General features: G+C 43.6%; 1 protein-coding gene across 1 annotated transcript in view; it reads left to right on the top strand.

The window, feature by feature from the left end:
• The window catches only part of LOC126195634 (odorant receptor Or2-like), a 79,051-nt gene that overhangs the window by 8,124 nt on the left and 44,942 nt on the right, over nt 1-25,985 (top strand). The window contains exons 2-3 of the mRNA XM_049934258.1: nt 12,912-13,263; nt 15,542-15,990. Of these exons, the coding sequence (XP_049790215.1) occupies nt 12,925-13,263; nt 15,542-15,990 (788 nt within the window). The 5' untranslated portion in view covers nt 12,912-12,924. The remainder of the gene's footprint in view (nt 1-12,911; nt 13,264-15,541; nt 15,991-25,985) is intronic.

Raw genomic sequence — 25,985 nt, 5'->3', positions numbered from 1 at the left:
CCTGACATATAGCTAAACTTTAGACCCCGTCATTAACATAACAAAATTTTGAGTGGTTCGATCCTGTCTTTCTCCGTTATGTAACTGAACTTCCTTGATATATAAGAAAGATACTTTACTTTTCCGTGTCCAGATCAAATTTTATTTTTCCAATAGTTAGCCACCGCTACGGCTTTTGTCGTTGGCTTGTAGGAGGTCACTAAAACTGCAGGGCTCGGGCAGTAGTCGGCACATGAGCAGATGTGCCTCGTCTTGTACCTCTCCGCATCCGCAAAGAACGTCGTCATCGTTAGTCAGCAGTCCCCACTTGCACAGATTAGTTTTGCATGTGGGTACACCACCCCTCAGCCTATTTAGTGTTCTCCACACTGTATATGGAAGTTTGTTTCCAGGTACCATTTGCTCTTTTGGTATTATCTGCAGTGCGGTTTGTTCATTCTCCCATTTACAGACTCTATTATCTTCCTGTGAACCGTCAAGGATCTTGGTTCTTGCAATAAAGCTACACTCCTGGAAATGGAAAAAAGAACACATTGACACCGGTGTGTCAGACCCACCATACTTGCTCCGGACACTGCGAGAGGGCTGTACAAGCAATGATCACACGCACGGCACAGCGGACACACCAGGAACCGCGGTGCGGTGTTGGCCGTCGAATGGCGCTAGCTGCGCAGCATTTGTGCACCGCCGCCGTCAGTGTCAGCCAGTTTGCCGTGGCATACGGAGCTCCATCGCAGTCTTTAACACTGGTAGCATGCCGCGACAGCGTGGACGTGAACCGTATGTGCAGTTGACGGACTTTGAGCGAGGGCGTATAGTGGGCATGCGGGAGGCCGGGTGGACGTACCGCCGAATTGCTCAACACGTGGGGCGTGAGGTCTCCACAGTACATCGATGTTGTCGCCAGTGGTCGGCGGAAGGTGCACGTGCCCGTCGACCTGGGACCGGACCGCAGCGACGCACGGATGCACGCCAAGACCGTAGGATCCTACGCAGTGCCGTAGGGGACCGCACCGCCACTTCCCAGCAAATTAGGGACACTGTTGCTCCTGGGGTATCGGCGAGGACCATTCGCAACCGTCTCCATGAAGCTGGGCTACGGTCCCGCACACCGTTAGGCCGTCTTCCGCTCACGCCCCAACATCGTGTAGCCCGCCTCCAGTGGTGTCGCGACAGGCGTGAATGGAGGGACGAATGGAGACGTGTCGTCTTCAGCGATGAGAGTCGCTTCTGCCTTGGTGCCAATCATGGTCGTATGCGTGTTTGGCGCCGTGCAGGTGAGCGCCACAATCAGGACTGCATACGACCGAGGCACACAGGGCCAACACCCGGCATCATGGTGTGGGGAGCGATCTCCTACACTGGCCGTACACCACTGGTGATCGTCGAGGGGACACTGAATAGTGCACGGTACATCCAAACCGTCATCGAACCCATCGTTCTACCATTCCTAGACCGGCAAGGGAACTTTCTGTTCCAACAGGACAATGCACGTCCGCATGTATCCCGTGCCACCCAACGTGCTCTAGAAGGTGTAAGTCAACTACCATGGCCAGTAAGATCTCCGGATCTGTCCCCCATTGAGCATGTTTGGGACTGGATGAAGCGTCGTCTCACGCGGTCTGCACGTCCAGCACGAACGCTGGTCCAACTGAGGCGCCAGGTGGAAATGGCATGGCAAGCCGTTCCACCGGACTACATCCAGCATCTCTACGATCGTCTCCATGGGAGAATAGCAGCCTGCATTGCTGCGAAAGGTGGATATACACTGTACTAGTGCCGACATTGTGCATGCTCTGTTGCCTGTGTCTATGTGCCTGTGGTTCTGTCAGTGTGATCATGTGATGTATCTGACCCCAGGAATGTGTCAATAAAGTTTCCCCTTCCTGGGACAATGAATTCACGGTGTTCTTATTTCAATTTCCAGGAGTGTATTTCTAGACTTAAGCCTCCGAGCCTGAGTGACGTGCCCATTCAGTGGGTGTCGAGAATCTGTTTCTTTCTTTGTTCTCTCAGCGTCTGCTGCCACCTGCCTTCTGATCTTGGATGGGGCAATTCCAGCAAGTAGGTACAAATTACCCGTTGGTGTGGGTCTGAGACAACCTGTAACAATTCGCATTGTCTCATTTACACTTACATCAACCTGTTTAGCATGTGCAGATGCTTCCCATACTGGCGCTGCATAGTCTGCTGCAGAAACACACAGAGCAAGTGCTGATGTTCTCAGTACTGATGGTTGAGCTCCCCATTCATAGTTTGTCAGCCTGCGGATGATGTTATTCCTGAAGCAGACTGTAGCCTTGGTGTTTTGGCAATGCTGCTTGAAGGAAAGCGTTCCGTCATGTACAACCTCAAGGTATTTAGGTGTTGGACAGTGCTTTAGCTTCTTACCTTGCCATGTAACGTCGAGCTCAACTCCAGCATCTCTATTGCGCAGGTGGAAAGCACATACTTGGGTTTTGTCAGGGTTTGGCTTGAGGTGATTGGCGTCATAGCATTGAGCCAGTTCTTCAAGCGCTCTAGAGAGATTTCCAGATGTTGCATCAAAATTGGTCCCCTGGACCACCACAGCTGTGTCATCAGCATATAGGAACAGTCTTGCATCTTGAGGTATAGGTTGGTCATTAGTGTACACATTATAAAGGATGGGAGAAAGTACACTTCCTTGGGGTAAACCATTCTTCTGCAGTCGCCATCTACTGTTCGTACCATTTAGGGAGACATAAAATATTCGATTCTGCAGAAGACTACCAATAACCATCGTCAACCTACAGTCCCCTGTGAGGTGATATAATTTGCACAATAGCTTTCTGTGGTTTACCGTGTCGTATGCAGCAGTAAGAACTATGAAAGCTGCTCCAGTTATTAATTTTTTTTCAAACCCGTCTTCTATATGTTGCGTCAGATTAAGTATTTGCCCACAACAAGATCTTCCTGGTCTGAAACCGGCTTGTTCCTTTATGAGCTTTCCATCTATAGTTTCTGCCACCCGGTTGAGAATCATCCGCTCCAGTATCTTATAGAGATGGCATAGAAGTGACACAGGTCTGTAACTTTTGGGGTCCTTTATCTCCTTGCCAGGTTTTAGTAAAGCCACCACTCTCGCCTGCCACCATAGTTTTCGAATATTCAGCTCTTTAATACAGGTGTTCATCATTTGTAGTAACCAGTTTCGAGCTTTGGGCCCAAACTGTTTTATCTGCTCCGTTCTAAGGTCATCAGTTCCAGCGGCCTTATTCAGTTTCGTACTCTGAATGGCGTCATCCAGTTCGGTTGCTGTGAATGAAGCATTGAGGAGTCCGTAATCTTTTTGTTCTTGGGGTATAACACTTTCCCTTTCTCTTTTGCCTTTGGTTTTCCCATTCTTCAGAAGTTGGCTAGCAATCTGATTTGCTGTTACCCCGTTGTTCTTCTGCTGGTGGTCAGTTGGGTCCCCACTTAAGTTTTTCAGTAATTTCCATGCACATCTGCTGTTTTGTTTCATGTCAAGATTGTCGACTAGTTTGCACCACCGTGATCTCTTATCCTCAGCAATAGCCTGCATTAGTTCCTCCCCAGCCTCCATTGTATCTTCGCTGAAGGGGTCCTGAGTGAACAGCTTTTGGTACCTGTCAAGTAAGACCTTGCTGCTGCCGGTCAGACCCTGGATGTACTGGGTACGGCAACCCCTTGGGATGTTTTTCCTTGACATCCATTTCACAAGATCGATAAATCTACCATACTCATCTGGTCGAGGAGGGATTTTCTCAATCTCTTCGTCCAATTGCTCTTTAAATTTCTGCCAGTCGGCATTTTTGAAATTAAACCGTCTTCGCAAAGGCACCTCCTCTGGTTTAATCATGGCATTCACAACACAATCGACGGGTCTGTGTTGTGTACTTGGGATAGGTTCTTCAACAAGCTTCATGCACTGTGCTGCCAACTTCCTACTCACAAAGATGTTGTCAGGATTACATCCCCTTGTCCATCTTCTGGTGTTGAACGATGCTGACTGTTTTGGGTCATGAATGAGTTGTAGGTCGTTAGTGTCAGCCCAGGATTCAAGCTGTACACCATTCTCATCAGTCTCATTATATCCCCATGCTTCACCATGGCAGTTGAAATCGCCCATGACAAAATTAATATGGTCATTTGTAAAACTGTTTGGTTCATGGAAAACGAAGTCCACATCTGGTGGTTTGTACACGGACGTCACAGAAAACTTCTGGGCGCGAATGGTAAGTACTTCTATGTTATTTACTTCTGTCATTACGCCTGATGTTACGTTGAGCCCGGGTCTGATGAAAATCGCACTCCCATACTTATCGTGAGGTCTTTCAATGGCCAAATCCATTCCTGCTAATTTAGGTCTGTGGCTGGTGGCTCCACGGTGTGTTTCCTGCACCAACAATACGTCGCATTTATGCTTATAGCACATGTCTGCTAATAAAACACTCTTATGACTAGAGATTCCCTCAATATTTATCGAGATCGTCACAAGGGGTGGTCTTGATAAAGGCCGTTGCATCTTGATGTTAATTTGGTTTTGGACTTTAACTTGATCTGGTGTTAGAAGGATTAGCCGGTGAAATCTTTCACCGTTTCCAGTGTACGCCCGATTGTGCCTGTATTCAGTCTTTAGGCTCACAATCTTCTAGGAGGCTCCTTCTTTGTACCCCTATAAGAAAGATGATATAATTTAACATGTATTTCGAGGCTTGGGAATTTTTGCAATTTCTTCATGCGGAGTGTGTTGGCAGAGGTCTTTTTCACGTTATAAGCCAGAAATTATCATACAAGAGATTGACATCGAACGCTGCAACATTTTAGATCCCTTTACACTCACTTTACGATCTCCACACACAACACACACTGTGTGGTGCTAATAATTTATTCGTACTGCCTTGCTAGCTAATACATTCACATTGTTATAATCATCAGAAGGTCAGGATCTGTGCGTAAATCTGTTAAATGTTTTTATTTCAAGATGTGGACCTTTGTGTTTTGAGTGCTCACTCTCTTCACACATCAATGACAGGCAGAAAAATGCCATTGGCAGATTTTCATTTACGTCCGGTACGAGTATTTGTGGAAAAATTTACTGCAGAACGGAGAAGAGAGAGGAAAGCGAGAAATTAAGCGAATATCACCAACACTGACGATGCTTTACCTCAATAAAGCGAAAAGCGTCTGGCGAAAAAAATCACGCATTTTTGTAGTGGCAATCACAGAACAAAAATACCGTCCAGGAAAGGACGACGCTCTGATGGCGAGAATCGCCTGCGCTTTACTGGAAGACATTTTCAAAATGTCATTCCAAGAGACCAGTCCAGGAAACGCGGACTACGGCGTAGATGTTCAGTCTGCTCGAAACAGAATGTGCACCGAGAAACGAAATATGATTTTAAGACATGCATTGTGTATTGTACGATGTTTCGAAACATATCACACAAAGAAGAACTTTTGGCCAAGTTGCTACAACTAGAATATGAAATTAAGTCCTTACTTCTGAAAAAAATTATTTAAGAAAGAAAAATAAAAAAGGAGGAAAAAACAAAAGGGCAAAGAAACAAAAAATTAAAAACGATAAATATTTTTAACTTCGGCATTTCCGGTCCAAAGTCCTGATGAGAAAGAAGGATGGGAAATATTATAGCACAAAAAAAATAAATAATTAAAAATAAATAGATTGAAACACAGAATTCTCTGAGCTACTAGAGCCGCTCCAAATAAATTACTGTGCTGACAAATATCTCATGTACGAACATTTCAAACACAGACTGGATGCTTCAAGTCAAAGACCATAACGAACAAACAAAAAAAGTATTATTCATATCGATCTTTTCAATTGTGAATAACGAAAATCGTAAAAATCCCATAGCAAAAGTCCCTTTAGGTACTTCCAGAATTTTCCAATTTTCTAGACCACTTTTCCAAACTTTTCTTTCATACAACTTTGCATTAACAGTTAAGAATGCAACAAATGAGGATCATCCAAACTGGTTATGCCATATTTGAATTTTAGTGACACTAAAGCACAACAGTTAATTTTTATGTACAGAGATGTTACGCACAAACGCAACTTAATTAGACGATTGTCAGTAGCACACACTCGCCCATTTCTCAGGCACAAAAGGTCACTAGGAATTAAATGGGATGTGTAATCAGGTAGTGTAGAAACCTTAGTACTTCCCTATCGATTTCTGAAACAAAAGTTATACATCATCGTTTGTATCTACTGTATAATAACAATTGCGTCACCTGTAAAAAGAGTTCAGAATAGTTCACTTTTTGGTTTCGAAGTTACCCTGGAGTAATTTATTGGGTTAATGAGCTTGAAATACAGTGATTAGCTTCGAAAGTGTGTCTCGGTATTCAGACGCTTTCCTCGAAAGTTGGTTCAAATGGCTCTGAGCACTATGGGACTTAACATCTATGGTCATCAGTCCCATTGAACTTAGAACTACTTAAACCTAACTAACCTAAGGACATCACACAACACCCAGTCATCACGAGGCAGAGAAAATCGCTCACCCCGCCGGGAATCGAACCCGGAACCCGGGCGCGGGAAGCGAGAACGCTACCGCACGACCACCAGCTGCGGACCCTCGAAAGTTGTTTGGGGGCGAATTATTGCGCTAGTACAGACGAACGTCAACGCTTGATCGTTTCCTCAGCGTTTACATGCTAAGTTACGTATATAAAGGTGATTACTAAATTTCAGTATGTCAAAAACAACAGTATGTCAAAAACAACCGTGATGATTCGCAAGAACTAACTGCATATGAAGGAAAGCCTTTGATGAGTAGTTAAATGGTAACATCATTGTAGTTTCGGTGTACATTACGTCTGTCGAGCAATTCACCTCCAAATTCACTGTGTTTATTCGTGACGTCGGTAATCGCATTCAGACAGCCAGACAGTCGGAAGCAAAAGGAGCAGGCAACCCTGAAGGCGCGCTCGAAGCGACCAAGTCGGACGCGGAGCTGCAGCAGCCAAAGGGTTAATTAAGTTACGCTGGACTTCCTTAGTTTGTGAGCGAATATCTTTGTCTATGCTCATGAGCTATTCACCATGATTTTGAATTGTTCCCTCCTTTCTTTATTTAGGTTTTGGAATCCCCCCTTTTTTTTAAGTGTGTCTAGGGCAGACAGGTTGTATGGGTCTAGTGATGGGGTCGTCGGATCACGACCCCATATGCTAGATGCCGTTTCCTCGTGACGTATATGCCAGCCAATGCGAAGCTACCACTAGGTCCTCGTTCACTGCTGGACTGGGCCCCACCACTGTTTTGCGTTCGTGGCAGACAGGCCCCACTGCATCCCGTGAGCTACCTTCATGTAAATCGCGAAAGCTAACCTGATAACTAGTTCCCTGTTCGGCCTCCATATTAAAAATGACTATCTGACGTCTCCAGATTACCGCAACTTTATTCCCTTGCACTCTTTCCCACTAAATTCCTCACTCATGCTTTTGTCACCTTAGACATCCCTACCAAGTCCGCAAGGTGTGGGGAACACAGCTAACACACGAAAAGAAAGTATATCAAGAGTAAAAAATTCCGCTAGCTTCATTAGCCCACAAACAAAATCACATTAGAGATACTGCAATCATTGACACAATTACCCCTCCAAAAGTAGAAGAGACTATTTCATCGCTCTACACCAAATCAAGACGGATCAGTACAAACCACCCTAGATACAGAAATGGAATGTTGTAAGAAAAGTTCATTGTTTAATTAAATTTGCAAGCTTAATATGGAATCATAACAAATTATCAAACCATGATTTTATGAAAATTTTTAAATGTCATGCTAGATGTTCAAACTGCAGATAGCATTGTCCTAAGTAACCTAAATCCTGCGCGGGTATCGCCAATTCTGTGTGTGACGTACAGCTTAGCGTTTGACTTAAACTTGTGGATGGTAGAATGATCTACATCTGTTCGACTGGCCAACTGTCAGATCACTCCCCATAGGGTCGGATGCATTCAATGAAAAAGGTGTCGTGGAAAGCATAACTAATATGCAATGTGTGGCCCTAGGAAGCAAGGTCTTGATCTATGAAATTGAACAGTGGTACGTATTAATCCCTGTTTACTACAGACACGAATAACAAAGTATTACATGATCTCTTTAATCACAGACAATGAATAATATTGAAAAACCAAGTGAAAATTTCTGAATAAAGGCTTAATGTAAAACGTGTTCTTTACCGACACAGAGTTCCTTCTTCACTCTGAAATCCATGCAATTATTGTGGTCAATGGAAACAGTTCTGCAAACTGCTGGCCAATGTTACTTTAGTTAACGAGAAAACAAACTCCTCTTCTTTCAAAAGTTGTATTAACATTAAGCGATCATTATGTACACTCACAGACATGCAGTGATAAAACAGTTCTGACTCCTCAGACGAGTTTCATGTTTTAACCTATGCTATCGTCTCCACAACCGCACTTCTCAGCAATTGGCATATTGACTTGTCCTGCTCTTTTATGTGTTTGGTTTAGCAAACGAGGACATCCATTCCAAATTTTGAGGCCGAAGATTATTCACCTGATATTACGCCGTGACAAAATTTTGGCCCGGTACTATACAAAGTGAGAGGAATTCCTATTTACATGTTAACTCGTCTGCTTCTCATGGACCGCCAAAATTTTTATCTGTCATTGACTGCACCTGACATAGTACTACAAAAACTGATGCTCTCCATGAGTGCATACCTGTATGTTTGTCACACTACATTAAATGTTTCTGCGGGTATGGCCGCGCCACCATATCTTTCAGGGTGCATTACATTATGTAAAAACTGTAGCTAGGCAACTGGCAGACGCCATCCCCGTCAATCGACAAGTCACTATCAGGTACTTATCCCTCGTTGTCGCCTCGCCTTGTGCTTTCGCACCGCTACGGTTGCAGGTTCGAATCCTGCCTTGTGCATGGATGTGTGTGATGTGCTTAGCCTACTTAGGTTTAAGCAGTTCTAAGTTCTAGGGGACTGGTGACCACAGCTGTTAAGTCCCACAGTGCTCAGAGCCATTTTTTGTGCTTTCACCTTCAAAGGTTGACCGTAGTCCGCAGGGGCGTCTGGCAAAACTTCTAACCACTGACCCGCCCACTGTGTCCATCTGGATTCATCACATATGTAACTGAACTACGGAGAAAATTACATGCTAAACATCCACCTGTATACAGAAGGAATTAATATTGAAATACACATTTTACTTCTTGCAATCACTGTCATTATTAATTACAAGTATTAACTATTTTCTAATTAATGGGAAAAGAGCTCACATAGGAATGATTTTCGATTAGTTATGAACAGAACATTATATATGCCAGGCCGCCAATACACTGTCATGTGTCCCTGGGTATGAAACATCTGAGATGTATGTAGGCACAGTCTTACAAAATCTGTACGCTGCCTACACTTATGCACTTGCGAAGAGACTCATAGATGACGAATGCATGTATTTTAAACTTTTCATTCTGAACATAAGCACTGAATGTTAAACGTAAACATGTCGCAGAAGTCTCGCTGTTCAATGGCTGTTGAGCTGAATGATGCGACTGACAGATGCATAACAATTTGTGTTCTGAAATTTCTTATACCAAAGCAACATTAACCAGTACTCTCGTGACGAAAAATAAATTGAGTGTCATCATTTACTAATCACTGGCAGATTTGAATTGACGTAGCTTAGTCTGGAAGTCTTAAATCATCACTTGTTATGGGGGTGAGAATTACGACTGTTGATATTTCTAAAGATATGGGGAATCCGATGTATCCACATTAAAAAAAATTATCACTATCGGTCAACGATATATCATCAGTCATACGAAGCATGGCACTCCTCTGACAGACATTTGCGATGTAGCGTAAAAGCTTGCGAAATGAATTTTCCTTAAACATGTTTTATGCACACCTTCTCTTAGATATAATCGACATAAATAAAATGTTTGTCAACCGCCAGAGCTTCAACTTCTGTGGCAAATACGATTTCCCTTTTAAACATAGGAGACCAATTCAGGTTAATTTTCCACGTTTTACCCCACATTGCTCGCTGATGCCACTTTGGTATTCTACTTTGGTGCATTGGCTGTGTACACCTTGCTACAGTTTTTCTTTGTCTATTTTTCTCTCAGAAAAACATATTATTCCGCGCTGAAGCTCTGAAAATCTCAAGAAAATTAACTGAATTTTGAGCTCAAATTCCATACCCGAAATTAAGAGTAGCACGACTCAGACTGCAAACACTGCAAGAGCATGTGATTGATCAACATTACCGAATGCACATTTGACTCTCATAATACGAGTTTAATGATCATCCCTAAGACTACCTATGTGGTTGCCACGTACCACATTCACATCCACATACCGCATCCATTGCAGATATTTCAATAGGTAGAACACGCATAAAATAACTTTACCCTTAGCTGTACATGCAGCGCAGTAGATGGAGGAGGTAACAGTAGTACTGGAATTTCCATTGAGACCACTGCACAATTGTTGAGGTACAGTTCCACAGCTGCAGCCTGCTAACAAATGCATGTCTCGTATAAGTTGAAAGCGACACCTAAAAAGTCTGTAATAGACTGTATTGACATGATACATCAGTGCGACGAATGCAGATGTTCGAAGACAACTGTTCCTTACTAGGGTACAGAAAGAAAAATAATATCTCGAAGAAAAAGATAAATCAAAGAAGTTGAACCACCTCCTGACAGAAGGATACCTTGGAAAACAGAAGTAGGTTCAAATGGTTCAAATGGCTCTGAGCCCTATGGGACATAACTTCTGAGGTCATCAGTCCCCTAGAACATAGAACTACTTATACCTAACTAACCTAAGGACATCACACACATCCATGCCCGAGGCGGTCGCGCGGTTCCAGGCTGCAGCGCCTAGAACCGCTTGGCCACCCCGGCCGGCACAGAAGTAGGAAAAACACGTTCCTTCCAAGACAATGTCACCTACTTTTATTTGCTATATTATGCGATAGAAATAGCAAGCGGTTGGGACAACTCAATGAAATGCATTTTTGAAGAGATTTTTGCTCACTCATGAGCCTTTTTCGACAGATATTTAATGACTTTGCATATAATGGAGCCTGATTGTGAATACCTTTCACTGCATCTACGGCGGGCAAAGGGAACGCTTAATGTGTTCAGGTCGGCACACTGAGGTTGGAAGAAAGGGACGGAGTCGCCCAGCGCTCAGGACGTGAAAATACGAGGGTTGTTTTTTAAGTAAGGGCCGTTTTTATTTTTTAAAAAAGATACAAATGGTTTTGTAAAAAAAACTTTTATTTTTTGATTCTACACACTTTTACCTATTATTCTACATAGTTGCCTTGCTTATTTAAGCACTTGTCATACCGTACAACTAAGTTTTTAATTCCCTCTTCAAAGAATTCGGCCGCCTGCTCCGACAGCCATGAGTTCACGCCCGCTTTCACTTCATCGTCGTCATTGAAGCGCTGCCCGCCAAGATGGTGTTTCAGGTACCGGAAAAGGTGAAAATCGCTAGGAGCAAGGTTGGGGCTGTATGGTGCATGGTCCAAAACTTCCCAGCCAAAAGAATCAATCAAATCCCGAGTCTTTTGAGAGGTGTGAGGCCTAGCGTTATCGTGCAGAAGCAAAACTCCTTTTGTCAGCATGCCACGCCTTTTGTTTTGAATTGCTCTGCGGAGCTTCTTTAGAGTTGCACAGTAGGCATCTGAGTTGATTGTCGTTCCTCGTGGCATAAAGTCCACTAGCAAAACACCGCGCCGGTCCCAGAACACAGTTGTCATAATCTTGCGCTTTGACAGCCTCTGTTTGGCTTTGACCTTGACGGGTGAGGTTGTGTGTCGCCATTCCATCGATTGTCGCTTGCTTTCGGGAGTGATATGGGATACCCATGTTTCATCTCCAGTGACAATTTGACTCAACATGTCATCCCCTTCTTCCTCTTAACGAATCAAAAAGTCCAATGAAGTGGCAAATCTCTTCCCTATGTGGTCCTCTGTGAGGAGTCTGGGTACCCACCGAGAACACAGTTTCTTAAAGTTTAGGTTTTCAGACACAATTTTGGACAAAACCGATCTTGAAACTTGTGGAAATTCCAAAGAAAGAGTGGAAATTGTGAATCTTCTGTCCTCACGAATCTTTGTTTCGACTGCAAAAAAAAAAAAAAAAAAAAGGTTCAAATAGCTCTGAGCACTATGGGACTCAACTGCTGAGGTCATTAGTCCCCTAGAACTTAGAACTAGTTAAACCTAACTAACCTAAGGACATCACATACATCCATGCCCGAGGCAGGATTCGAACCTGCGACCGTAGTGGTCTCGCGGTTCCAGACTGCAGCGCCTAGAACCGCACGGCCACTTAGGCCGTTGTTTCGACTGCAGCCACCAAATCATCAGTGATCACAGAGGGCCGGCCTGAGCGTTCTTCGTCATGGACGTTCTGACGGCCATTTTTAAGCTCTCTAACACATTGACGCACTTTGCCTTCACTCATTGCATTCAAGCCATAAACTTCTGTTAACTGACGATGAATTTCTGCAGCTGATAGGCTTCTCGCGGTCAAAAAACGTATCACTGACCGTATCTCACACGCGGCCGGCGATTCAATAATCGTAAACATTACAAAGTAGCACAGCGATGCGTACACGTCAGCTGCAACTTGCATCAGTGTGAACGGGAAGGATGCCGGCAAGTGGCGCGGTGGGTTGTTGCGGCGTCCGCGCTAGCTACGGGACTATACGCGCGAACGGCCCTTACTTAAAAAACATCCCTCGTACTAGTGTGCAGGTCCCAAAATATTTCACAACAAGACTACTGGTAGCTCCACATACTAAGTTACTTAATTTTGTTTAATATATTCCCCAAGTTTTTGGATGGTTGTGTATAGCAGATCAGTGAGTCCCACAACACATTTGTGTGTGCAGGGAGTTCCGCAATATGGCCGGCACGGCTCCGTCTCCTTCAGGAGCGGCAGCTGCAGCAGAGTCTGTCAGCGACCTCAACTACCTGCTGCGACCTCTGCACTGGACGGCCGTCCTGCGACACCCAAGCGGCGCTGGCAGGTCGCCTCTCTGCTTCCGACTCTACACCTTCGCCATGGCATCCTTCACCCTGTCCTTCTTCTGCTCTGAAGTCATAGTACTGTACCGCGAGGGCACGGCAGATCTGGACGTTTTCACCCTGACGCTTAGTGTTGCAGACACAGACATCATCTGGCTCTTCCGCATGGCGCACGCCATTGTATGCGAGCGTGCTTTCCATAAGCTTGCTCTTCAGGTAAGTATCAGACCTACATGACAAAGGTATGTCACTGGCTGGCGTTACTGAGCTCCTGATTCATTACTTCAGACAATGAGGTGACAAGAGTTGTGGGACACCCCATAATGTGCTGTTGGACCTCCTTTTACCCGCCACAGTACAGTAACTCGTGGAAGTGACTCAAAAAGTCCACGGAAGTCCCCTGCAGAAACATTGAGCCATGCTACCTCCGTAACTGCGGGATTTTGTGCACATACTGATCTGTCAATTATGTCCCGTAAATGTTCGATGGGATTCATGTCGATCACTATGGGTGGCCAAATAACTCGCTCAAGTCGTCCAGAATTTTCCTGAAACTGCGCAACACTGTGGCTCGGTGACACGGCGCATTGTCATCTATAAAAGTTCCATCGTTGTTCAGGAACGTGAAGAACATTAATTGCTCCAAATACACTAATGACCATTAAAATCGCTACACCACGAAGATGACGTGCTACAGGCGCGAAATTTAACCGATAGGAAGAATATGCTGTGATATGCAAATGATTAGTTTTTCAGAGAATTCACACAAGGTTGGGGCCGGTGGCGACACCTACAACGTGCTGACATCACGAAAGTTTCCAACCGATTTCTCATACAAAACAGCAGTTGACCGGCGTTGCCTGGTGAAACGTTATTGTGATGCCTGGTGTAAAGAGGAGAAATGCGTACCATCACGTATCCGACTTTGATAAAGGTCGGATTGTAGCCCATCGCGATTGTGGTTTATCGTATCACGACGTTGCTGCTCGCGTTGGTCGAGACCCAACGACTGTTAGCAGAATATGTAATCGGTGGGTTCAGGAGGGTAATATGGAACGCCATACTGGATCCCAACGGCCTCGTACCACTAGCAGTTGAGATGATAGGCATCTTATCCGCTTGGCTCTAACGGATCGTGCAGATGGGGACGTTTGCAAGACAACAACCATCAGCAAGAGCAGTTCGACGACGTTTGCAGCAGCGTGGACTTTCAGCTCGGAGACCATGGCTGCGGTTAGCCTTGACGCTGCATCACAGACAGGAGCGCCTGCGATGGTGTACTCAACGACAAACCTGGGTGCACGAATGGCAAAACGTCATTTTTTCTGTATACAGCATCATGATGGTCGCATCCGAGTTTGGCGACACCGCGATGAACGCACATTGGAAGCGTGTATTCGTCATCGCCATACTGGCGTATCACCTGAGATGATGGTATGGTGTGCCATTGTATACACGTCTCGGTCACCTCTTGATCGCATTGACGGCACTTTGAACAGTGTACGTTACATTTCAGATGTGTTACGACCCGTGGGTCTACGCTTCATTCGATTCCTGCGAAACCCTACATTTCATCATGGTAATGCACGACCGCATACTGCAGGTTCTGTACGAGCCTTTCTGGATACAGAAAATGTTCGACTGGTGCACTGGCCAGCAGATTCTCCAGATATCTCACCAATTGAAAACGTCTAGCCAAAAATGGCCGAGCAACTGGCTCGTCACAATACGCCAGTCAGTACTCTTGAGGAACTGTGGTATCGTGTTGAAGCTGCATTGGCAGCTGTACATGTACACGCCATGCAAGCACTGTTTGACTCAATGCCCAGGCGTATCAAGGCCTTTATTACGGCTAGAGGTGGTAGTTCTGGGTACTGATTTCTCAGGATCTATGCACCTAAACTGCGTGAAAATGTAATCACATGTCAGTTACAGTATAACGTATTTGTCCAATGAATACCCGTTTATCACTGCATTTCTTCTCAGTGTACCAATTTTAACGGCCAGTAGTGTATTCTCGAAGTAGTTGAGTATGACCAGACGAGCAATTCTATTCCAAGTAAACATAGCCCACACCATTATGGGGCAACACCCAGCATAACACAGCATTCTGTATGTGTGCAAATCGCTATCCCAAGAGTTTCGTCACATCAGTGCAATTCTGTATCTATGACGACGTTTCAGCTACTGGCTACTGCGTTTATCAGATCAAACCTTGGAACTTGTAAAGCACAATTCTGCATCAGAAGCAATAAAACCTGTGTCAAGTTATTCAGGATGTTATGCCCTTTCGGTTGATAATGGCTGTACCCGAAACGTCCTTAGACAGCTTTATTCGCAAAAATCGACAACGATTTCCGACACATTTATTGAATTTGTTTCCTTTATGAATAAGTATCAGTACCTGTATTTGAGAAGTCTCATGGTTCTCTATAACAGTGGCAGCGGTCAGGTACTCAGTGTCTCACTCAGTGACGAATGACTGTGCCGGCAGGTGGGCCGTGACTTCGCTGAGTTCGTGACTTGGGACGACATTCCAGTGCTGCGCGTGCAGTGTCGCAAGGTGCGCCGTTTCACGCTGACCTACATCTCCTTTGGAATTGGCGCCTGCTCCTGTTATCTGGTCTCCCCTGTGAGCGCTGAAGGCCTGCCCTTCATATTGGCTCTGCCCTTCGACGCGACGCAGCCCTTAGGCTTCGGCGTCACGTGGGTGTACTGCATGATTACGACCCTGCACGTCGTGGTGATGACCATGATTCTCGACTCCTTCAACGTCAGCCTCATCGCGCAGCTACGTATGCAGATCACACTACTCAGCAGCAAAATTGTTAGTCTCGCCAAAGAAGTATCTGAGAGACCTGAGAACTATTCAGAAACGTACGCTCAGTATGAACTTCGTTACCGGCTGCTGAAATGCATCCGTCATCATCAAACAATTATCAAGTAAGCACTTATTATCTATACACATTAGTACTACCCGCTGCCTGCTGCGTGCTTAAAACGTGTATGAATATGAAGTAGTCATTTGTGTGTAGCATTTAAATACCAGTCACTTTTGTGAACTAATAGTTGGTTTCAGATTTCACTTTTCCCCATGGATTCATTCTACGTCTGGAAGTCCTTACACTGAAGTAATATAACCTTAAAAAGTGTTATCCAGTGCGTTTAAGACACAAAATATCATAAAACGGATACTACTTTTATGATCAGATACTAGAGGGACGAAAATCAAAAACTTTTCATAACTAGAGAAGGGACAAAACGTTTCATAATATGTCATATTCGAAACAATTAGCTTTATTAGAAGTCAGTTCTGTATACTGTGAAGGAATGATATAGTTGATATCTACTATAACTAAACACTTCTACTCGTAAGCTGTCTCTAAGAATACTTTTGGCAGCGTTAACCACATAAGCGCCACTTCATGTTCTGTAAACATAAGGCGGTTTGTTGTTGTTGTGGTCTTCAGTACAGAGAATGGTTTGATGCAGCTCTCCATGCTACTCTATCCTGTGCGAATTTCGTCATCTACAAGTTCCTTCTGCAACCTACATCCTTCTGAATCTGCTTAGTGTATTCATCTCATGGTCTACCTCTGCGATTTCTACCCTTCATGCTGCCCTCCAGCACTGCGTTGGTGATCCTTTGATGCCTCAGAACATGTCCTACCAACCGACCCCTTCTTCTAGTCAAGTTGTGCCTCAAATTCCTCTTCAGCCCAGTTCTATTCAGTACCTCCTCATTAGTTATAAGATCTACCCATCTAATCTTCAGCATTCTTCTATAGCACCACATTTCGAAATATTCTATGTTTCTACATACCTCGGGAATCCTGTCGAATGCAGGTTAGCAACGTCATTTACTGATCTCCTCTAGTACATATTACTGTCTGGAACACTTCCGTTGATAATTGATGATTACGTGCATAACTGATGAGTGAAAGCCTCCCCAGTTTTGATCCTATACTAGTCCTTTCCAATTCGCTTTTGATTATATACTCTTACATACGTGCATCCTTAAGCAATTTCGCATCTGACTGAAACGTATCTAGCACAAAGATCCGGATATCGTCAGGATATTGCGTGTACATGCTCAGAATTTCTAATATTAAATAGCGAAATTATTTCAATGCAGACTCCAGTACGACTTGTAACTATTAACCCCTTTTCTTCATATTTAATGTAATTTCTTTATGATTGAATAAAGTTATGCCAAGACCTTCAGTTTTCCAGCATAATTATTCGTGGTGAATGAGATACCTAAGCGTATTTTTTGACACACAAAAAATTAGTACGGCTTGAAACCAAGAAATCTTTAAGCATGTTTGCTAGAACGTAGTCCAGCTACAAAATTTGAAAGCGGGCATCCTTTTCAGTTCTTATTAGTCAATAGTCTTGTATATGAGGTACGCCACAGTAATAATTATTGTATGGTTATTTATAGTTTAGTTATACACCACGTAACGATGCGCAGCACGATTGTCACTGTATCACTGACTTGCACTAATAACACAGTCAACGTTTACTTACAGCCGCGTTATACTGTACCTCCGGTGTATCTAAAGAAAAAAAGATGTTAAATTTAAGCAAGCCTAACGAATGCGAAGTTTATTTTACTTACATTTATTCGAAATAAGCGTAATAACTTCGAACCTCCTTCTTTTGTCGCATTTGATGATAGCTTCAAGCAACTGTCAAATTTAGTGTGGATTCAGAGATATGATTTTTGACTCCGATACATCATTTCTCAGCTGTAAACATATATTTTTTAAAATTTCCTTTTGTATTATAGAATTACTATCAGATATTCCTTTCTATCACCGATATTGATAAATTATTTTTCAGTTTTTAAATTTTTTCTGCAAACAGAGTTTAGAAGATTATAGCCATTTAGTCAGACAGATTACAAATAACTAGCATCTCTGACGTGTTATTCTACACTCCTGGAAATTGAAATAAGAACACCGTGAATTCATTGTCCCAGGAAGGGGAAACTTTATTGACACATTCCTGGGGTCAGATACATCACATGATCACACTGACAGAACCACAGGCACATAGACACAGGCAACAGAGCATGCACAATGTCGGCACTAGTACAGTGTATATCCACCTTTCGCAGCAATGCAGGCTGCTATTCTCCCATGGAGACGATCGTAGAGATGCTGGATGTAGTCCTGTGGAACGGCTTGCCATGCCATTTCCACCTGGCGCCTCAGTTGGACCAGCGTTCGTGCTGGACCTGCAGACCGCGTGAGACGACGCTTCATCCAGTCCCAAACATGCTCAATGGGGGACAGATCCGGAGATCTTGCTGGCCAGGGTAGTTGACTTACACCTTCTAGAGCACGTTGGGTGGCACGGGATACATGCGGACGTGCATTGTCCTGTTGGAACAGCAAGTTCCCTTGCCGGTCTAGGAATGGTAGAACGATGGGTTCGATGACGGTTTGGATGTACCGTGCACTATTCAGTGTCCCCTCGACGATCACCAGTGGTGTACGGCCAGTGTAGGAGATCGCTCCCCACACCATGATACCGGGTGTTGGCCCTGTGTGCCTCGGTCGTATGCAGTCCTGATTGTGGCGCTCACCTGCACGGCGCCAAACACGCATACGACCATCATTGGCACCAAGGCAGAAGCGACTCTCATCGCTGAAGACGACACATCTCCATTCGTCCCTCCATTCACGCCTGTCGCGACACCACTGGAGGCGGGCTGCACGATGTTGGGGCGTGAGCGGAAGACGGCCTAACGGTGTGCGGGACCGTAGCCCAGCTTCATGGAGACGGTTGCGAATGGTCCTCGCCGATACCCCAGGATCAACAGTGTCCCTAATTTGCTGGGAAGTGGCGGTGCGGTCCCCTCCGGCACAGCGTAGGATCCTACGGTCTTGGCGTGCATCCGTGCGTCGCTGCGGTCCGGTCCCAGGTCGACGGGCACGTGCACCTTCCGCCGACCACTGGCGACAACATCGATGTACTGTGGAGACCTCACGCCCCACGTGTTGAGCAATTCGGCGGTACGTCCACCCGGCCTCCCGCATGCCCACTATACGCCCTCGCTCAAAGTCCGTCAACTGCACATACGGTTCACGTCCACGCTGTCGCGGCATGCTACCAGTGTTAAAGACTGCGATGGAGCTCCGTATGCCACGGCAAACTGGCTGACACTGACGGCGGCGGTGCACAAATGCTGCACAGCTAGCGCCATTCGACGGCCAACACCGCGGTTCCTGGTGTGTCCGCTGTGCCGTGCGTGTGATCATTGCTTGTACAGCCCTCTCGCAGTGTCCGGAGCAAGTATGGTGGGTCTGACACACCGGTGTCAATGTGCTCTTTTTTCCATTTCCAGGAGTGTATAATATAGCTACCAGAAAAATCTTAATTTTTTGCCTTTTTCTCCTTTATGTAGTTGGAACTCATCTTTTCTTTATTCTTTCTTTCTTTGGGGCTGAAGATAAATATTAATGTCATATTCTTTTTCGCTTCAAAACAAAAACCTCTATTTTAAATTTTTACTAATAAAAGTTTTTTTAAATCTTTTTCTCCTTACAGTAGGTAACCGTCAGCTATGGACGAGAGCCAGCAAAACTTATCTCCAAAATACAACGCTAGTGAATCATAAATATAATACAAACAAAAAACCTTCTCGCCACTACCACTGTGGGCCCTGATATTAAGCGATTAAAGCAAAATCCTGCTCCTTCAGGTGTTGGAAAATGCGTCCCACTACAGTTTTCTAAGTGCCTGGTCAGTCGCAGGATAATTCCAGAAGCAATGGTAACTCTGTACAAAGCTCGCTTTAATGGTTCCGACAGGGACAAGTGTTTATTAATCCTACAGATGGTCTTTGTGAAATTTCCGACAACATACGTTGTATGACCAAAGAGAAGTTGTTTTTTAAAATTTATAATCCACATTACAGAAGGTACCTAGCAATTAAGTCAGTGCAAATTATAAACCAGTCTCTCACACATACAAAGCAACCACACCATTAACTTAGAGGGTGCCGATTCCCAACAAAAATTTGGCATTCACTCAATGACATTAGAGAGAGCAAATTTCAACACAATACAGCTGATACTCATTTACATTAGAGAGTGCCGAAAGGGAACAGCAGCCACAAGATACGAAACAAATAGGATCACTGTTCCATCTCACTTAATCTTCACACCAAAAATTACCAAAAGTGGTCAAGATATAGCTCTATATCACCAATCTTGCACTAACTTACCAATTCATGTACGCCATCTCATTTTGTAACGTTTGTTCGCGAGATCTCCCCTTACTAGCAGTGCTGTGCTGCATTGCAAACCAGTGTTCGCAATTAAATCGGAACCTACTCTGTCGTTTCTTACCGATAGCAAATTCGAGAATCTACAAAATATCCTGGTAGTCACCCTCTTTACGGGTAACGTACACCTGGAAGCTTGCTCCGGACCATGCCTCAGACCATAAGAAACACGTTAAACCCTTTTGGAACCATTAAAGGTAACAAATGTACAGCACTATCGTTACCTTTACCAATTATATAATTATTATTAAGGACCGCTGCCAGTTCATTCTTTTGTGGCCAACTACCGTGTGCAATTGCATTGTTGCCATTGGATCTGCTGTTGCGTTGCATATCATAGATGCCCAGTTTCACAGCGGCGGTCTACAATATATATTTGAACAACAACATAGACAAACATTCTTAATTGTACATGACATACACCTTTTCTATAACAATATACATCCAGGTACTGAGACAGCAAGCTAAGGCGACGAAATTACCGTGTTGCCAAATACCGTCAACTCTTTGAACCGTCACAGCTACTTACTACCATATACGAGGGACATTTCATAAACACTGTATAAGTTGGTATTACTGCGGACTGTTTGATGCAGCAACAATGAAAATTACGTGAGTTGATGTTGGGAGCTCGAGGAAGAAGAACATGTTCCTCTTTTTTCCCTTTCACTGTTTACTGTAACACAGAACTGGCGAGAGTTAGAAATGGAACCAGTGACTGTTGAAGACCGGAAGTCGTACACAAAGGTCGAACCTTACGCGGCAAAAACACAACAGAAATCCTCAATGCTTTAAGTGAAGTTGGTGGTGAGTTTACAGTGGACCGTTGTACAGTTTCGCGTAGGGCTAATTGTTTTCGTGGTGGCCATGTGAACATAGACGATAATCCAAGATCCGGAAAGCCGAAAACATCAACAAATGAAGGAAGAGTGAAACTTGTGACAAGTAATCTTGAAGAAGATAGCAGTGCTACTTGTGAGGAAGTCTCTGAAGCTATAGCAATTGTCCCAAAATCAGTATTCCATATTCTGACAAATTATTTGAAGAAGAGAACAATTTCTGTGCAATGGGTCCTAAAATGTTTGCTGAAGAGAAGCAGAAACGCCTGGACATTCCAACTTTGCTCAAACAGAGATTCGACTGTAAAGATCAAGGATTCTTATGTCAAATTCTCGTTATTGATGTAACTTAGATTAGAGACTTCTAAACAGACTTGAAATCTCCGTCCAACGAGCTGAGAGTTTCAGATTATTCACGTCCAAAAAAATTTCAACGCGTTCAATCAAATCTAAAGCAAATGATGGTTTTTGCTTACGATAATCAAGGAATAATAACGAAAGATAGAGTCTCGCGTGGAACAAGTGTAACAGCACTGTATCGTCGCCACTTCATGCAAAACTTGCGTAGGAAAATACACAAAACCTGCCCTCCGTTGCTCGAGGTTAGTATTCTCCACGACATTGTTCGCTCGCATATCGGCAATGTTGTAGTCCAAAAACAGCGCCAATACGGTGGGCATTATTGCCGCATCCACCTTACAGTCCGGACTTTAATCCACCAGACTTCGACTTGTTCCGAGGTTGAAAAACCCTTATCTTTCCCTGGAAAAGTTTTTTACTGCCGTTACCCGAGCCTTTGGACAGGTGAATAGGAGTGGTGTCCTAGATGAAATACTAGAATTTCAGAAACGTCGAGGTTCAGTCACAGAGAAGTGGGGAGACTGTATTGAAGAACTGTAAAGAGATATTGAAAAAAAAGGAAGTATAAGTAAAATAAGTTTGTGTGCATTATTTATGAAATGACTCTCATATATTACAAGAGGCTCGGTGTTGGCAAGTGTTAAAGTGTCATCGCTGGAAACACTGCACTATACCCAAAATGGTGTAACAATTCTAAAGTTGCACTGCAACTGTTTCTGTCTCGGCATACACAGACCTTTTACAGTGACTCTAGTAGTAAAGTCACAGGAATCAGGTGAATACCGCAAATACCTATAAACCCAGTGTTACATAATGTCCTTAGGTTAGTTAGGTTTAAGTAGTTCTTAGTTCTAGGGGACTGATGACCATAGATGTTATGTCCCATAGTGCTCAGAGCCATTTGAACAATTTTTTTTTGTTACATAATGTTCGGGATTTGATGTTGACTAGACAATGGTTCTTATATGAAAATTGTCTGGCACTTGAGACTCATGAGCAAGTGAGTCGTCTAGTATTACATTCTAAACGTTCTATATAACTTTTAAATATAAGTCCGGTCATTCGTGTGTTGTAAAGTAGAACATCTATTTCCTGCTTACTACAAAAAATATTTATGAAACTGTATTACGTCCATGTAAGAGAGTGCGTAAAGCTGACATAAGGATGTTGTGTAGGTTTCTGATGCCTTGTCTAGTAAATATCTCCGTAGGTGTATGACTCAAGAAAGACTGATTACGATGAGCCTAGAATATTTGTTACTTTTCCGATAATTAACTAACATATGCTGAACTATTGAAGCCTTTTAAGTTGTGTGACAAAAGTACACTGGATCAGCTCAAATAAAAAACATAACTTTGATGACTGGAGTCATTAATATTCAGAGTGTCTGACATGTTTTGAATATGGGTCGTTTCGTTTGATGAGACTGACTTGTTTGCTACATGTCCAGATTGTGTGTTCACATGGAACACGGTAGGGACACATACGTCCATTCTCAGCTGAGAGTGGCGCACATCCTCAGCGATGTGAAACTGGGTAAAACAAAACATATTTTCTGCGAATCTCACAGCAACGTATCGATATATAATGGTCACATAGAAGTTCATCAGTTACTTTGTTTCATGCTGTACAGTTCATATGTATGAATAATCGTAATGCCGTTCAATAAGTTATTTTGTATTCACGTATACATTCTCGTCTAAATATGGTTACGTGCTGAGTTTTTAAATGTTGTTTTCCTCACTACATATGTGACTTACTCATTCCCAATAACTACTTCTTGTCTTACGTAAATATAAATTCTTCTTCAGCATAACAGTACTTTTCAAAGAGATAATTTTTCAGTTTGAGATATATCTTTGCTTTGTATCAGTCATTTTATACAATAGATTTTATACAATAGGGTTGGACACCGTAAGGTTTGGTGACAGTGTTGTGCGCCCATTACAGTGATAATGAGGACGAATAAATCTATTTTTTTCCAGTCCTATAGTTGCGTACACCATCGTTTATTTTGAACAATAGTTAATTATTTACGAAAAAATCAAGGATAAATAAATAAAATGTGAAGCAGAAGATAAACCTAACTCCTGAAACAGACGCCTAAAAGATAATAGTGGGAGAGCAATATAAATCCAACGGAGCGTTTGGATCTCTAAAAGTTTACTAAAGATTGGTTACACCAGAATATTATTGTATTCGACGTTACAGAATTCAAATATGCCAAATACACTAAATTATTTATCTTTGTCAAAGATTCGGAGAGCAGTCTTGGCCCAGCTGTGTTGTATTCAGAGATCAAAAAAATGTTTTCCTAAATAAATTCTCAGTAACTCAGACATGCAAAAGTTTTTAATTGTTGACCATACTCATTATTTCATCACCATGTGTTACATGTATTGTTGGTGTAGCAAATCAGATGTGTAGAACTGAATATTTTGTGTCTTTTTTAAATTCAGAATGACACCATTCATAAAAAAATACTCATAACACTTATAAGGACAGATTTACCACGTCTTCTGTTTGGACCTATTACGATACTGGTGTCTTCTACAGAAACAATTATTTGTGCTTGTTATACAGTTTTTGACAGAAGGTCTTTACAAGTATGTGAAATAAATGTGGACCAACGATTGTGGAACGCCGTAAGTGTTTCCTCCGTCATATGAATACGTCATGATCACATTATTTGAAACCGTCATATGAATACGTCATGATCACATTATTTGAACTTTAAAAGAGTGACAGTAGGGGGCACACTTGTGAAGCCCATTCTAACGGTATTTCTACGATGGCTTAGTGTGAGTTAGGACTGTTTGCCGAGGAAGGATGAATTGTGGGGCTCAAGAAGGATCAACGATCGTTACAATGACAATATTGAGCCCTGTTTACAATACACTGAAGTGACAAAACGTATGGGACGCCACTTAACATCCTGATGCATCTGATTTTGTCCGCCTGAGTGGAGAAACACGACGTGACGTTGGCTTAAAAAGTCATTGGAAGTCCCCTCCGGAAATATAGACAGGACGGCTCTATAGCCGCCCTTAATTGCGAAAGTGTTGCCGGTGTAGGGTTTGGTTCACGAACTGACCTCTCGGTAAGGTTCCATCAATGTTTAATAGAATTCAAATCAGGCGATCTGGCATACCAAGCGATATTTTCTATAGTTCTTTAAATCAATGGCGAACGATAGTGGCCTGGTTGCACGGTGGACTGTCATTCAATAAAATTTCGTACTTGTTTGATAACATTAAGTCTTTTAATAAAAGCAAATGGTATGCAATTAGTTAAACATAACAATTTTCATTCAATGAGCAGTTCAGATGGATCAGAGAAAATAGTTTATTCTTTGTGAACACAGCCCACATCATTATGGAGCCATCAGATGCTTTGAAAAAGCCTTGTTGGCAACTTGGGTCCATAGCTTCATGGGGTCTGCGCCACTGTCGAACCTTACCGTCAGTTCTTACCTACTGAAATCGGGCCAGAGGTCTCCTGTCGTCTGCGGTACAGTTGGTATTATAATGATCGTAGGAGAGGCGCTGAAGGCGGTGTCGTGCTCTTAGCAAAAGCACTCTGTACCCCCTTAACGCAAAATTTCGCAACGCTTGCCGACGGAAGCGTTCTCGTACGTCCCACACTTGATTTCTGTGGTTATTTCACGCATTGTTACTTGTCTGTTAGGACTGACAATTCAACGCAAACGCCGCTGCTCTTGGTCGTTAAGCGGAGGCCGTTGGCTCCTGCGTTGTCCATAGTGAGACGTAGGACCTAATGCCTGAAATTTGGTATTCAAGACACGTGGATCACAGGATATCGAATGCCCTAATGATTTCCTAAGCTGAAAGTCCCACACGTCTAGCTCCAACTATCAGTCCGCGTTCATAGTTTGTTAATTCCCGTCGTGAGTCCATAATAACGTCGGAAACCTTTCCACATGAATCACCAGAGTGCAACCGGCAGCTCAGCCAATGTACTATCCTTTAGTTCCTTATGTAGGAGATATTACCTCCATACGTGCGTATTGATACCCCATGACTTTTGTCAACTCATTGTAATTGGTTGGGCAACGGCCTTGCCGCAGTGATTACACCGGTTCCCGTCAGATCACCGAAGTTAAGCCCTGTCGCGCGTGGCCAGCACTTGGATGGGTGACCATCCCCGCCGACATGACCTGTTGCTATTTTTCTGGGAGCTACTCGACCGAATAGCAGCGGATTCGGTCAAAGAAAACCATCATAACGACTGGGAGAGCTGTTTGCTGACCACACGCCCCTCCTAACCACATCGTCAACTGAGGATGACACGGTGGTCGGATGGTCCCGATGGGGCTCTTGTGGCCTGAATACGGAGTGCTTTATTGTAATTGGTTGATGGTGCAGAGAACATCGTGGCGTTACCCCGTTGCGACGGCTTCTGGCTGCTGATTGCCTGTTCTG

This window comes from Schistocerca nitens, chromosome 7 (assembly GCF_023898315.1).
Source record: "Schistocerca nitens isolate TAMUIC-IGC-003100 chromosome 7, iqSchNite1.1, whole genome shotgun sequence".
NCBI classification, from domain to species: domain Eukaryota; kingdom Metazoa; phylum Arthropoda; class Insecta; order Orthoptera; family Acrididae; genus Schistocerca; species Schistocerca nitens.
This window is presented reverse-complemented; position numbering and strand designations above follow the sequence as displayed.